This window comes from Herpailurus yagouaroundi, unplaced genomic scaffold (assembly GCF_014898765.1).
Source record: "Herpailurus yagouaroundi ecotype Mexico unplaced genomic scaffold, PumYag 190, whole genome shotgun sequence".
NCBI lineage: Eukaryota > Metazoa > Chordata > Mammalia > Carnivora > Felidae > Herpailurus > Herpailurus yagouaroundi.
In genome coordinates this window covers 25,700,439-25,712,791 of record NW_024412421.1, presented here as the reverse complement: position 1 = coordinate 25,712,791, position 12,353 = coordinate 25,700,439, and the positions used below count along the sequence as shown (strand labels likewise).

Below are 12,353 nucleotides of genomic sequence, written 5' to 3'. Positions count from 1 at the left end.
TGGATGGCTCGGTCAATTAAACACCCGACTCTTGATCTCACTTCAGGTCTTCATCTCGGGGTTGTGAGTTCCATCCCTGCATTGGCTCCATGCTGGGCATGAAGCCTATTTAAGTAAATACATAAAAATTACCTTAATTTTCTGGATTATAAAAGTCATACCTGCCCAGTGAAGAAAAACAAAAAGTATTAGAGAAGAAAATAATCACCACTGAACCTCCACCTAGAAACAATGTCTGTTAACATTCCAGAACATTTTTTCCCAATCTGTATATGTGTGTGTGTGTATATGTGGGCGAGGGGGGTGGGGTGGGGTGGGGTCATTCTATATATATGATTTTGCGTTCTGTTTTTAATTGGATCATGAGCATTTTCTCATGTCATTTAAAAAGTCTTTATGAGTCATGACTGCTTTATCCAATGTTCCGTATCACTACACCATAATTTGCTGCTTGAACATTATGTGTATACTTAATTATCTGGTCACCTGAATAGTAAATACCTAGACAAAAAGGCAAGGCTGAGAAAGAGTTCTGTTCAGTTATATTTCTCAGCATCTTCCAGGGACTAAATTGGGCACATTCTGTATTATGAGGGTGTTCAGGCCCTTTCCATGCCTTCTCTGATTTCCCTTTTTCCTTCCCATTTGATTTTCTTCAGCGGGAAGGGAGGCAGAACATGTATCTTCACCTTGGGGAGAGTCTTCTCCAGAAGAAATCCGCTTTGGGAGTCTTACCTACAGTGATCCTCGTGAGCGAGAACGTGACCAGCATGATAAAAATAAAAGGTAACGACCTTCCCGGGCGAGAGCTGCAATTTCATAATGCTTAGATTCTCCAAAATTAGGACTCTTGCCTTAAGAAAGGCATATTGAGTTCATTTGGTATCGAGCTTGTTTTTTCTTAAAGGAACTGACAGGAAATCTTTTGAGTTTTATCCAGGCTTCTGGACCCTGCCAATACCCAGCAATTTGATGACTTTAAGAAATGCTATGGAGAAATCCTCTATCGCTGGGGGCTGAGAGAGAAACGAGCTGAGGTGCTGAAGTTTGTCTCCTGTCCTCCTGATCCTCACAAAGGGATCGGTGAATATCAATTTCTTTCTTTTCCTGTCACTGTCTGAAAGGTCCCATAATTTAGTTTGTCTGTAATGTAAGACTTGGAGTGAAGTGTTTTAGCTTCTCACTTTCAAGCTGCCAAAAACCCCTCCCTTTCATGACAAGCGTAAATTTCTATTCTAAATAGTAGTAGTTCTGTGTGTGGTACTCAGATAGTGATTTGAACGAGGGGTACTTATCCATATATTCCCCTATTGTATATCAAGCACATTCTTCCCCTTCTGGAGTTCACAGACAAGTAGGGAGCAAAATTAAGTAGTTATCCGTGTTTATGAGCAAACAAAAAGGATGTTGGTGCAGGGAGGGAGAATTTTAGGTAAGGTGTTACAGTGGACTGGGAAGGCCTTTCTGAGGGGCTGAGGTCTGAGGGGTGAGAAGGAGCCATTCGTGAGGAGAGCAGTAGACATAGACAAGTGAAGGAAGGCAGTGGCTAGAACACAATGAGCAAGAAGAGAGGTACCAGGTCAGATTGTAGGATAATTAGGGACTTGTAAGTCAGGGTACAGCGTTGGGCTTGTATTCTGAGTCCAGTGGTAAGCGTCCAAGGTATTAAGAGGTAAGTGACATGCTCTCATTTTTATTTTAAGAGAATCACTGGCTGTTAAACGAAGAAAGGATTGGAGGAGGGCAGGGGTGAAAGTCTGAAGGCTGTTAGGATAGTCAGAGGGAGATCTCCGGTCTAATGTCAGGCTGTGTCAATAGAGGTAGAGAGAGAGGGATTAAAAATACATTTTAGAGGGAGACTTACCATAATACGCTAACAAATTGGATGTCGGATTGCAGGGAAGAGACAGAGCTTATTAGGTAATTTCTGGGTTTCTAGCTTGAGCAACTGGGTAGGTGGTGGTGCCCAAATTAAGACAGAAAATTAGGAGCCCTGTTAGGGGCCAGAGGTGTGTATGAAATGCCAGACTGTTCAGTCCCATATGTGGCCAGGTGTGTGTCTGGAGCTCAAAGAGGAGCCTGGGGCTAGAACTAGGAGTCTGGGAACCTCCGTCATGTAGGCGGTCCTGAAGCTGTGATAGTGGGTACCTTGCCCTGGGCCTGGGGGTGGGGAGGGGGGAGTCCCAGTGGGGCGGGGGGGAAGAATACAGGGAGAGCGAGTGCCCACCCACTCCGGGCCGTGAGAGAAACCAGCCCTTGCACTGGCGTCTAGAGGAAGAACCAGAAACAAACTTAGAATGAGACACCAGTGAGTTTTGAGGAAAAGCAAGACTGTGACCTGAAAGGAGGGAAGAGAAGAGATAGGTTTTAAAGGGTGACGTGGAAGACTGCCAGAGAGGGTGGTTTGAACACACATGGATTTCCTCTCTCCCCCAGATGCCCCAGAGCATCTATCCAGAGCTTTCCTGAAAAGGCATAACCGTGTACGGGGAACAGTGTTGGCAATAGCATTTGGGGTCAGGGAGGCAGATAGGTTAGTGGTAGCTGATTTTACGGGGCCTGAACGGACAGGTGGAAAAACAGTAACACACGTCACAGAACCACCTGCCCCAACGATGGCTAAGGATTTAGTTATGCCCAGTACCTCTGGAAGTGGCATGAAGGTAAGAGTAAGCACAGTATTGTTTGATGGCCTTTTTAGGCCAGACCCCTGCCCCTAGTTTGCAGAGCAGGTTATTACCCTTTCTCTAGCACTATAGAAAATCGGAAATATTCGTTCTCCAGAGAAGGCAGACACCTTTCCACATTGAAAGGGCCCACCAGTGGGGCGCCTGGGTGGCTCAGTCGGTTAAGCGGCCGACTTCGGCTCAGGTCATGATCTCGCAGTCTGTGCGTTCGAGCCCCCGTGTCGGGCTCTGTGCTGACAGCTCAGAGCCTGGAGTCTGTTTCACATTCTGTGTCTCCCTCTCTGACCCTCCCCCATTCCTGCCCTGTCTCTCTGTCTTAAAAATAAATAAATGTTAAAAAAAATTTTTTTTTTAATATAAAAAAAGAAAGAGCTCACCAAGCACTTAGTGTAGTGAATGAAGAAAGACCCAGGATAAAGAGCATACCCTGGGAGCTTCCAGAGAGGCAAAGCAGGTTAAGGAAAATGGATGGCACCACACTTCTCAGAAGCAGTGAACTAGATACTGGAAAGGAGAGGACAATGAATGCATCAGTGCCTTCAGAATTCTCCAGAAAATGGTTTCTCACCTGGAATTCTACCCAAATTATCAGTCACATGTGAAAGTAAACGTTCACCCTCTCCAAGAAGGAGATTCAGTCTAAGAAAGCAGGGAGTCGGGATGATGTTAAAGGGACATCCACATGGCCAACCCAGAGACAGATCCAGTTTGGAGCTTCAGGAGCATTGTCTCCAAGAAGAGAAAGTTAGCAAAATATCTAATGGATTTCAGTGTCCGATATATTTATAGAGATTCAGATATTTAATAGAGGGTTCGCAGGTGAATTACGCTAAGCCAGCTAAGCAAATGAAAACAACAAGACGGTTACTAACTCTGAGAAAAACCAAATGTGCAGGAAAGGAAAAGTCATCATGGTTATGTGGCTCGGCTTGATTCATGTTCACCTAGGTAGATGGTGGGACGGGGTATATGAGTGGATGGTGGGATTGAGGAGTGGAAGAAGCTGCCAGGTGAAAGTTGAGGTAATGCTTCAGTGTGGAAGTTAAGAATTGGCTTCATAGGGGCGCCTGGGTGGCGCAGTCGGTTAAGCGTCCGGCTTCAGCCAGGTCATGATCTCGCGGTCCGTGAGTTCGAGCCCCGCGTCAGGCTCTGGGCTGATGGCTCGGAGCCTGGAGCCTGTTTCCGATTCTGTGTCTCCCTCTCTCTCTGCCCCTCCCCCGTTCATGCTCTGTCTCTCTCTGTCCCAAAAATAAATAAAAACGTTGAAAAATTAAAAAAAAAAAAAAAAAGAATTGGCTTCATAAATGTGGTGTTTGAGAATAGGAAGCTAGAAACAGAAGAAAAAGTTAAATGAGTTGGAAGGTTTTCCTCCTGAGAGTGAGGGGCAAGGGAGGTAGAAGGGAATGTTGGTTTTGTTAATAAGATGTATAGCATTATTTGACTCTTTAAGTTGTGTGTATATAGTTTCAATTAAAAAACCCAAACAGGGCGCACCTGGCTGGCTCATTCGGCGGAGCATGTGACTCTTGATCTCAGGGTTGTGAGTTCAAGCCCCATGTTGGGTGTAGAAATTACTTAAAATCTAAAAAACAAACCAGAGTAATACATAGATCTGCATATTGAAGCATTATTTTAATACGGATTATTTTGGTGTATGTACTTGAGGAAATGCAAAGATGCAAAATGCTATTTGGGTAATATATTTTTCAGAGCATATAAATGCATGAAAGTTTATCAGAGAGAGGATTGCAGGCCTAGAGCAGTTTGTCTTGTAGAATTAGTTTTCAGGAAAATCTGTGAGTCACAGAGACAGGTAACTGGTATATTGCACTCTTACTGACATCCACCATGAGAAGCATCATGCCAGGTTCTGTTGGCCGTACGAGGAAATCCAGGGGGTGGTTTGGTGGGGATGGGCGGGGGTTAACAAGAAGCCTGTAATCCAATCAGAGAAGTAAAACAGGAACTCACAAAGACTCAGATGATCTTGAAGAATGAATAATATGTTCTAATACCTTTACAAAGAGCACTGCAAGATTTCAGAGGGAGGGGGTTATGAAAACAGACTCACAGACAAAAGCATTTAAATATTTTCATTTTTATTATTTGGAAGAATTGGACTGTTCACATATAGCAAACAGATATTGAGAGAAAAATGCTACAAGGTCACCAGGGCTACGTACAGTTAGGCTCCAAATTGCTGGAAAACCAGCACTTTCCTCTTGGGCTAATCACGTCGGCAAGGGTCATCCGATATCAGCAGTGAATTTTAGGAATAAGATTGTTTTCATTTAGGGAGTTAGATTTATAGAAAGAAGTCAAAGCTTCATCTATTTTGAAGGAGTACTGCTGGGCAGAATGTTCTTTTGAAAAGCCATCTCCATCATAAGATGGGTTTTGATTTTGTTGTTTTCCACTACGGCGTGTGGTGCTTGGTCACAATGGTGGCAGAGCAAGGTGTTTGCTTTGCTTTGTCACCCCCGCCTCCCAAATCTTGCGCCAGAGGTGTGCATCTGCCCACCTCAATTTTGTTCAGCGATTTTTATTTAGCTTATTAATTAATTTATGTCTTATTTTATTTGACTTCCATTTATTAATTTAGCGTCTTATTTTTTTGACTGGTTTTATTTACACTTGTGTAATTGATGTTCATGACACAATTCTTCCCTATGAGGGGCCATATGACACTAAGCCTCCGGAGCTGGCTTCTGCCTGAGGGTTTCATAGAGCCTCGGAAATCGTAATTTCATCGTTTATGTGCCAGACGTGTTTTTATTGTCCTTATTAGTTTGTCTCTTAGGAACCAAGAATGATCCCTTTCACCTCCGCCACGTTTCCCCTGCAAAGCCTACACCTGTGGTTGTATGCTTCCTTCCCTGAGATCCCCAGGTTTGTCAGTATTCCTATAAAAGATACCTGACAGCTTCCCGATCACAAACAAAGTCTACAGCCCTTTGCATATCCAAATGTGGTGACACTTCGCGCGAACCCCACCAGCATGGCCCAGATGTGTGCCCACCCTTCTCAGTAATGGCCGGTCCATCATGTGTAACAGTAAGAGGCAAGAGAGAAATACTAAAACTACACTTAGTGACGTAGTGTTTCTGTATTTTCTTTGTGAATTTGTATCCACTTAGAAATTGTTCACATCCACCCCCCCCACAAATGATTCATTAATTAACTAAATGAAATGTTAGTTCAGAGCCTTAATAAGGATTTTTAGAAATTATACTTAAACTGACTTACTGTGAAGAAACACAGTTACCGATGACATTGAGTTTTTCAGGGAGATGACATTTTAGTAATTTTACCCGGATAGATAAGGAGGATAATTAAGTTTACAAATACAGTTATCTGAAATGTCAAAGAACAACCCTTTTTTATTTTGTGTCTTATTATTTTATTTTTTAATAATTTTTTTAAGTTTATTTATTTATTTTGACAGAGCACAAGCAGGGGAGCGTAGAGAGAGGGAGAGAGAGAGAGAATCCCAAGCAGGCTTGCAGGGTCAGCAAGCCTGACGTGGGGCTCAAACTCATGAAACTGCGAGATCATGACCTGAGCCCAAATCAAGAGTTGGACACTTAACCAAATGAGCCACCCAGGTGCCCCAAGAACAACCTTTTTTTTTTTTTTTTTAAAGCCATACTATAATTCACTATGTTGAACATGCACTTTTTGCATTCTCATAATCTTTAAAGGTTGAATCTTATCAAACCAATAAAACTACTAAAGGAAATATAAGAAATTTAAACTAATTAGGCTTTTCACAAGAACATAAACCAAAGTCTTACCTGACATAAACAGTCAGGCTTAGAGGGACAAGACATGGCTGTTTTTAACCAAGATCACCAAACCACTCTAATTTGTCTCAGGATTGACCTGAACCAGGACTATCATAAAATCTTTCCTTAGGTACCATGTATTTTAGAAGTCTTTAGTGGTACATTTTTGTGACAACCCGCCGTCACGAAGCAGAGGGAACTGGCTGTGGTGAAAGGAAGGCTCCTTCCTGTGTTGTAGGAGGTAGAAGGAGTAGAGGAACAGGTAGGGAGATGCAAAGGTTTGATGGCTGGAGATGAAGCCTTCTCTTTTCTCAAGGCAGAGGGGAGGCCAGCAGGTGAGGGGAGCAGGGTGTGTGCGAGGAGTGCGCGGGCTGCTGCGGAGGCCAGAAGTGCCATCTGGGGAATGGCACAGAAGCCCCCCCTCCAGCCCGCCCCCCCCACTGGGAGTCTGTCGTGGATTTAGTGGGAAGTGCATCTTGACGGTGGGCTTTCCCTCCCTAGTGCTTGTGGAGTTGGCAGCTCCACCGGGGCCGGAGGTTCTTCCGGTCGGTACCGTGGAGGGAGAGGTGGGGATACTTGCGAGCAAGTGATTGGGAGGTTGGTTCGCGTCACTCAGACTGGCCCCGGGGGAAGGTGACGCCAGAAAGGGTGAAGGCTGTACATGACAGGTGAGGACCTGCGAGGCCAGGTGGGCGGAGGGTCGGGGGGGTGGGTTTTGAAGGCACCAGGGATGATGCCAAGAACCGGGGCTGAAAGAAGAGTGAGAACCAGAAGAGAAGTCCTGAGGGAATGGGGTGTGTCCACAGTGCCACAGGTGAGAGCAGAGGAGAGGAGACAAGGGTGGCGAAGCCAGGCAGCCTTTCCTCAAGAGGAAAGGTGATGGTCTGGAGGCAGTAATGGGGCGCGGGCCTGCCCCTCCTGCCCTGGCGTTCTTCAGGAATCGAGACCAAGGTGGCCTTTGTTCCAGACGTTGGCAGAGGTGGCAGGCTACAGGCAGGGCCGGGCGACGAGGGCACCGTCCCGGGAGAGAGCGCAGCCGGTGGGGATGTTTGCTCCCAAGCTGGCCCACTGGAAGTGGGCCGGGCAGACGGGAGGTCGGTACTGGCCGCCCAGACTCGGGGTCATGCCTGAGATAGACTAGGATGTGCAGGTGAGGGGGTTGGCCCTCGGGGTCTCTTTCGAGAGGCCGGGGGGGCCAGCTGTCAGGTGGTCCTGACCGCGTGTCCTGACCCGGCTCCTCTCGTGCCACTTGGTCATTGGTGGGCAGGTAGGGAAGACGGCGTGAGACTGGTCAGCCGTTGCTGGGTGTCACTGAGTCCTTCGCTTCTGTCAACAAACGATCGGTGGCCACCTCCACGAGCCAGGCCCACGCAGCCACTGGCGTAGGAGAGAATGAGGCGTAGCTACCTCCTGGGCTTTTCACCCGAGGCCCCTGGCCACCAGGCATCTGGCACGCTGTCCACCTGCACCCCGCCGGCAGGGACGGCAGCTTCTCTTTGTCAGACTTAGTGAGATTGTGGACGAAGAGCTGCTGTTGAAGAAAAGGGAGCACCACGGCTGTGATAGAATCCCATAGAGTCCTCCAGCGAATATGTCGTTCTCACAGTGCCGTGTCCCTCTGAGGAACTAACTTACCGTGTCTCTTGTTCTGGCCATCCCCACCCGTTTGCAGAGTTTGGCGTGTACTGCAGCCACTGTCGGAGCGAGGTCCGTGGCACGCAGTGTGCCATCTGCAAAGGCTTCACATTCCAGTGTGCCATCTGCCACGTGGCGGTGCGCGGCTCGTCCAACTTCTGCCTGACCTGCGGGCACGGTGGGCACACCAGCCACATGATGGAGTGGTTTCGGACCCAGGAGGTGTGTCCCACCGGGTGTGGATGCCACTGCCTGCTTGAGAGCACATTCTGAACTTACAGACCTTGGGAGTTTTCACGAATCCCGGAGGACCCCGTAAACGCTGGACGGCAAGTTCTCTGCCGGGAGAGAGGCTCCCGAAGCCATTCCCAGCTAGACTGGGGCACGTTCCCCTCAGAGACTGCCACAGCCCCAGCCACTCATGAGCTTTTGTTTCTCTTCTGTGTGGCTGTTGATGGCAGGGATGTCACCGGGCAGGAGGAGAACAGATGTGCAGAGCCGCGTAGCCAGGTGGAAATTTCCTTGCAGAAAAGCACCTGGCTCCAGAGCCATGTTTACCTTTAAGGTGTTAACCATAAACCACTGAGCAGCATCCTTTCTGATGCCGTTTCAGACCACGGTGGGATGCAAAGGACAGTCTCCTGAGCCGAAGGACGATGGACATTAACTTAGTTGACAAGTGGGCCTGTGATGTAAATTGGTACATTTAATGGACTGATGGGTAGTGGCCTTTTAAAAATGCTAAATTATAAATATATGATGTACTTAAAGAGTCTAAAGGTGTCTCTTTTGTTTGTTATTTCTCTTCAAGCCGATCTTCCTTGGCTGATAAAATTCAGGTAATTGTTTGGGAACAAGATTGGACAATGTTTCATTTTTTTATTTTTAAAATTGTTTAATGTTTTATTTATTCTTGAGAGAGAGAGACAGAGCCTGAGCGAGGGAGGGACACAGAATCCAAAGCAGGCTCCAGGCTCTGAGCTGTCAGCACAGAGCCCCACATGGGGCTCAAACTCATAAGCCGTGAGGTCATGACCTGAGCCGAAGTCGGACGCTCAACCAACTGAGCCACTCAGGCGCCCCTGAACAATGTTCTCATGAAATTGTTTTTACCCTGCTTCTAATTGAAGTTAACTCTTTTGGATAGGACCAAAGTCAGCGCTCACATTTTCAAAGGAAATGCTGATTTACTCTTGTCATCTGATTGGAGAAGATAGAATTTGACATTGCAGTTTCTTTCTAAACCTTTTAATCATTTTATTTAGCAAAAGGAAAATCAGATGGCTTCACAGCATTGATAGTCAAGTCTCTCATTGCCACAGGGTAGCTTGGCTGAGTTCTGGTAAGTTCCTTCCACTCTTCATTTGGGCTTCCTCACAGACGTTGCCCTGTGTTTATCTGCATTCCAAATGACTGTGACTCACATGTCCACCTATTTTATTCTTCAGAATGATTTTCAAACTCTTCACATATGTGCCAGGGAAATTTTTTTTTCACGTTTCTACTGAAATATATATTTGTTTCTTAGAATTTTATAGTTTCAGGGGTGCCTGGGTGGCTCAGTCAGAGTTAAGCATCCAGCTCTTGATTTCAGCTCAGGTCATGATCTCACGGTTCATGAGATTGAGTCCTGCGTCAGGCTCTGTGTTGAAAGTTCAGAGCCTGCTTGGGATCCTCTCTCTCCCTTTCAAATCTCCTCCCCACTCTCCCAAAGAGTAAACGAATTTTTTTTAAAGAATTTTTCTGTTCCAAATTGATTAACTTAAGAAATATAACTACATGTCTCAAAACATGTCATGCATCACTATGTTTTAAACTGTAGGTCAGGACCCAATAATGGATTGTGACAATGATTTAGTGGATAAAAACTAGCATTTAGGGGCGCCTGGGTGGCGCAGTCGGTTAAGTGTCCGACTTCAGCCAGGTCACGATCTCGCGGTCCGTGAGTTCAAGCCCCGCGTCGGGCTCTGGGCTGATGGCTCAGAGCCTGGAGCCTGTTTCCGATTCTGTGTCTCCCTCTCTCTCTGCCCCTCCCCCGTTCGTGCTCTGTCTCTCTCTGTCCCAAAAATAAATAAACGTTGAAAAAAAAAAAAAAACTAGCATTTAAAAAAATTGAAATAGAGTAGAAGAAAAAAGATGAACATATACCATACATACAGTGAATATCATTTTGTGTAACTTGTTTATGAGTGTATATGCACAACATAACTTCATTTCTAACTGAGGGTTGTGGTCAAAACATTTGGAAAACACTGTTCAGGATGATGCATCTACTTTGTCCCCTATGTTGCCAGGCACAGAGCACCGTCATGTGAGAGAAGCCTAGATTGTGTGCAGTGTGAGAGCAGAGGTATATAGCCTGGGCTCTGACCAAGGTCAGATGCCAGCATCTCCGCAGACTGAGCTGAGAAACGAGGTGCAACAGGTAGGTTGGGAGACTGATAAAGGACGTGGCCCAGGAAGCCTGAATTTCTCCACTGTCTGTTTTTCATTTGCGTTGAGGCTGCTGTAATGGCCATCACAGGATGGGTTGACTAATTTATACTAAGATAAAGGATCTGTTACCTTCTTAAATGAAATCACACCATTTGCAGAGAACAGTCTTTTCTTGTTCCCCACTGCTCAAACTAATGTAAAATCTGTCCCTGTCTGTCCTCATCAAGAATTAGATGTTTTCATTGTTTTAGTTTATTATAACCTTGTCTTCTAAAACTAAAAAATCATCATAATGAGTGTTAAGAAATTTAAAGCTTAAAAGATTACATAATGTTGGGGTGCCTGGGTGGCTCAGTGAGTTGAGCATCTGATTCTTGGTATCAGCTCAGGTCATGAGGTCATGGTCATGGGATCCAGCACTGGGCATAGAACCTGCATGGGATTCTCATTCTCTCTCTCTGCCCCTATCCCACTCATGGGCTCTCTATAAATACATACATACATACATACATACATACATACATACATACATACATACAGAAGTAAAAGATTACATAATCTCTTCTTTCAACACGTGTGTTCCTTTTGAATTTCTAAGTTACCAGAACAAAAGCCTAATATATATATATTTTTCCAAAGTCTAATATTTTAAGAATATTTGCATTTCAAGGGGAGCAGGAAGATGGTGGCAGATTGGGAGGACCCTAGGCTCACCTTGTCCCACGAACACAATTAGATAAATATCAAGTCATCCTAAATACCCCAGAAACCGACCTGAAGACTGACAGAACAAACTCCACAACTAAAGGTAGAGAAGAGGACACACTGAAGAAGGTAGGAAGTGCAGAGGCATGGTTTAGGGGGGAAATGGACCATGGCTGCTGCAGAGGAGAGGGAATTGTGGCCGCAGAGAAGGATGAGAGAGAAGAGCACACAGGCGGATGCATGAGGGGAATACTTCCCCAAGGCCGTTGGCTTAGAAAATGAGAGGGGCCGAATTTCATGAGTGCTTGCAAGCAGTGGGGCTTAAAGCCTGGAGTTTTAAAGTTCAGTGGACTTGGCTGGGATAGACGCTGGAAGACACTGTGCTGCTCCTGGAGGGAAGGCAGGCAAACAATCCAGGGGCATACCGCATGGGAACTGATTTGAAGAGTGCTAGGGTACACAGTCGGGAGAGTATTTGCTGTTCTTAGAGCACATCTCTGAAGAGGCAGTGTTCACAGAGACACCTCTCCAGGAACAAAGGAGCTGACTGGCGTCATTTCCCTCCCCCTCAGCATAAACACACCGACCAATGGGAAGCAGTGTAACACAGACAGTGGCTGCCCAATTTGCTTACACTAATTCCCCCCTCCCCCCCCCCCCAGTGGAACTGCCTTTCTCAGTCATGCATATCTCAGTCCATTGTGGCAGGCCCCTCCCCCAAAAGACTAGCTCAAACCTGTGCCCATACCATGTCTCCTAACAAGAGTTTTGCAGGTGTCTTAGTTCCAGTGGAGGCAGTAACTGGTCTCATTTCACAAGCAGACCAGAGCACTCCTAGTTAAAACTTGCCACATTCAAGCCAGGGACTAAAAACACTGCCCACTGTAGGCAAAGAGAGCCTCTGCAACGATTGACCTGAAGGATAGAGCATCCAGAACACAATAGCAGAGCACACACTTAGAGACACTCCCTGAAGTGCCAGGCTCTGAGCACTACATGACCTCTTCTTCATAAGGCCATTACTTTCACAAACAGGAGACATAACTGGCTTTTCTAACACAGAGAAAAAGGAAGAGGCTTAGACAAAATGTGAAGGCAGGAATTT

General features: G+C 46.0%; 1 protein-coding gene across 5 annotated transcripts in view; it reads left to right on the top strand.

The window, feature by feature from the left end:
* The window catches only part of WDR59 (WD repeat domain 59), an 86,338-nt gene extending 77,379 nt beyond the window's left edge, over positions 1-8,959 (top strand). For 4 of the 5 annotated variants that reach the window (XM_040443131.1, XM_040443130.1, XM_040443134.1 and 1 more), the window contains 3 exons: positions 660-786; positions 941-1,083; positions 8,145-8,959. In XM_040443131.1, the coding sequence (XP_040299065.1) occupies positions 660-786; positions 941-1,083; positions 8,145-8,380 (506 nt within the window). In that variant the 3' untranslated portion in view covers positions 8,381-8,959. Of the gene's footprint in view, positions 1-659; positions 787-940; positions 1,084-7,739 lie in introns of all 5 variants that reach the window. The other variant, XM_040443132.1, reaches the window with a different exon arrangement.
* Positions 8,960-12,353: the final 3,394 nt, after the last annotated feature.